This window comes from Eurypyga helias, unplaced genomic scaffold (assembly GCF_000690775.1).
Source record: "Eurypyga helias isolate BGI_N326 unplaced genomic scaffold, ASM69077v1 scaffold2703, whole genome shotgun sequence".
Classification (NCBI taxonomy): domain Eukaryota; kingdom Metazoa; phylum Chordata; class Aves; order Eurypygiformes; family Eurypygidae; genus Eurypyga; species Eurypyga helias.
Genome location: NW_010242919.1, coordinates 16,535 through 19,682, shown reverse-complemented (window position 1 = coordinate 19,682; position 3,148 = coordinate 16,535). Strand labels below are relative to the sequence as shown.

At 37.4% G+C, this 3,148-nt stretch overlaps 1 protein-coding gene across 1 annotated transcript in view; it reads left to right on the top strand.

Moving 5' to 3' along the window:
* Window positions 1–156, top strand: part of LOC104507799 (probable phospholipid-transporting ATPase VB) — a 51,931-nt gene extending 51,775 nt beyond the window's left edge. Inside the window, 2 exon segments of the mRNA XM_010149204.1 lie at window positions 1–4; window positions 7–156. The exon segment at window positions 1–4 is cut by the window's left edge and continues 363 nt beyond it. Coding sequence (XP_010147506.1) covers window positions 1–4; window positions 7–156 — 154 coding nt within the window.
* The last annotated feature ends 2,992 nt before the right edge of the window (window positions 157–3,148 follow it).

The following is a 3,148-nucleotide window of genomic DNA, read 5'->3' as shown; positions in this document are numbered from 1 at the left end:
CCAGCCTCTGCAGCAGGAGCTTGCTCTGGCCATCACCCCCTCGTACCCAGCAGGGTAAGAACTCCTGGAGAGGACAGTGACAAACTCACTAAAGACAATGGTCACAGTTTTAACCATGGAAGCCATCGGAGATCTGTGAGTGCAGTGACACTCTGAAGAAATTCAAAAATGGGATCCACAGCCCATGTGGAGATGGATACCATAGAGAAAATAAAATGTCTATTTATACATAACCATGATGCTCACCATGAAAGGAGAGAGAGGCGTGTCAAGTTACAAACCTGCTGGAGTAGTGCAATAACGTCTCTAATATGCAACTTTTCCTAAGTCCATATATAGTTTGAGTTTGTCACTACATGACATCTTAATCTTCCCATTTTTGTCTCATTAGGGGAATGTTACCTGAGTATCACACAGTTGCTGAGAAATGTACAATAACTTTCTTTCATGAAGGAATATTTTATTTCACAGTAATAGGGAATAATTGTACTAGTGATGTTTCAATGTTATTATGCTATTTAGGTAATAGAAAGAGAATCCGTTCTATATTAAGCCAAGTATTAGAGCAACACATCCCACTCTAGCTTTTTTACTATCAAAGTCTTAGATCTTCCTAATTTAAAAATTACAGTTCTGCCTGGAAAAAAAAAGTTTCATCCTGGTACTAAAGGTATTTGCAGAATAAGAGCATTGGAAAGAGACTAGAGAATGTTCCAGGTCCATGTATATATAACAATATCAGGTCTAAAGTCTGTTTTCCCTGAACAGTATGCTCAGTACTTTATGTAGGTAGTGGTTTGACCTGATACTGTTAAGAAAAGGACAGATGGGTTTATGAAATAGAAGAATACAAATACCAAACTACAGGAACTGACAGGATAACTCAGAGATAAGTGGAGTCTTCATATATACAAAAGTAGACAGATATAACAAGCCAAAATCAAGGATTTCTGTTCTAGAATCCTAAAGTTATCTATGCTATTTCATCTAGAAATTTAGTTTCTTTCTTCGATTCCTTATATTATTATATAGTGTTGCTGCATTCAGTCAAGTCTAAACCATGCTTCTCCCCACAGCTGATTACATTTAGTAGTTGATGGACATCTCGATAACAGAGATTTTGACAAGCAATATATGAAGGTCACTAATCATATTGCAGTAAGTACGTGGTGTAGAATGACCAAAATATGCATAATACGTTCATCCTTTTCAGTATCTCAGGGCAACAAGATGCAGGAAAAAACTCCCCATAAAATGTCACCATCTTCACTACCTATTGCAACGCAATGAAAGGTGACTTTGGTATTTCTTATAGAAATGTTGACTAGTAAGACCATTTCCTAACTTCTTCTTCACAATGTGGGGTGAAACCTTAACTATATTTTAAATTCAAGCCATCTGTTCTTTTGTGAATCTACCACTGGTTCTGATTTAAGTAGTTTTTAGCCTTTTTTTATATGATATATTAATTTAGCTATTTGCTACCTACAACAATGTGTGAAGTCTGTTTAGTAACCTATTTAGCAAACATTAATTTAAATTCTGTGTGTTATATTAATTGCTGTAACTAGAGTCTTCAAGATATTAGTTTAAAATAACTCAGATGCAACTGAGTAGCATATCTGCCACTGGGATTTTAGAACAGGAGCGCACATAGAACTGTAATTGTTAAAGTATTAATTGTCAGCTGTAAAACAATTCAGAAATATTTTTTGCATGATGTACAAGATGAAGGGAGTTAAGCATTGCTGAGATTATTGTTAATGGAGTGTGAGATTGCTCAAATGTTTGCTCACTAGTAGGGAATGGACCTTGAGTGACAATACAAGACTTACAGCCATGTTTTTACATTAAATGGTCGATTTCCTTTGAACTTAAAAGATGCCAATTTCTTATACATTTTATTACACAGTTTGAAGTGTTTTTGTAGTAATAAATGTAACATGGTTATGACTTGGTGTGTTGTTGAGAGGACAAAAACTGAGACAGAGGAGTGGTTTTCTTACTGTTGTCCATGAGTGGCAAACTCATTTTCAGCGGCCGCTCCTCCTGCTAATAGGCCATGCTATGGAATGTTTATCATAAAAGCTAGGTACCGATTTAGTTGAATGTGAAAGGGGTCTGAGCATATATGGAAAAGGGCCAGACAAGTTACGTTTAAGCAAATATGGAAGATCTGTAGATGTTCTTGAATTCAAAGCCAAGAATTAATTTTCTCATCACAGCTTCTGCAAAACCGTTCATTTTGCCCTGACAGCTGGGCTTAGGTTCAGAAATGGAATATGATTAAGGGAAGGTCCTCTTGACAAGGAGAATGAAGAAAGGATTGCTTATGATCTCCGGCAAAATAGCCCCTAAGAGCGCTATAGTGATGGAGTCCCTGCTATGCTAGGAGATGAAAGAAGAGGATGACAGTCCCTCCCTTAGTATCTTCAAGGCTGCAACCAAAAATAATTACTTCTGTTAAAAGAAAGAATCCAAATGTGTATAGCTGCCTTAAATAATTCTACAGCTAGAACTACAATCTGTTACTTCTGTTGTGTGGTTGGTGATAACAAAACAGCCCAATGGATTCATTTACCTGGAGAGTTTGCAGCATAGAGGAGAAGAATCCCTGATGCTTGAGGAGAGGGAAAGCTGAAACAACCAGAAACAAAAGGGAGAATCAGACAAGACCTGGCCTCTGCATTCAAGCTGGCTCCACAGCTTTATAAAGCTCTCCCCTGACTCCCCTCCACCTGGGTGACAATGCTACCATTCCTCCTCCAGAGCAGATGCTGCCATAGTTTGGGACCTATATTCACTGCAAAACAGTGGGCCCTTTCCTATGTCTCTGGGTAAGCAGTAATCATGAACTACCTCATCTTAAAAAGATGGTGAACAGGCACTTCCCTCTGATCATGAACTAAATTAGCTAAGACTAACAGTCCCCTTGGGAAGTAGGATCTAGAGATAATTTTGGTTTTTTGCCAATTAAAGCAAGTCTATAGTAAGAAAGCCAGCCCTCCAATGAATTTCTTTGTAAGAGGGAAAGTGTATGTATTAAATGGGTTTTTAGACCTGACTGGATTTCCGAGAAAACTTATTTTTATTTCAAGACATATTTCATAATACTGTCAAGATATATGTTCCATTAGATCTAACGTGA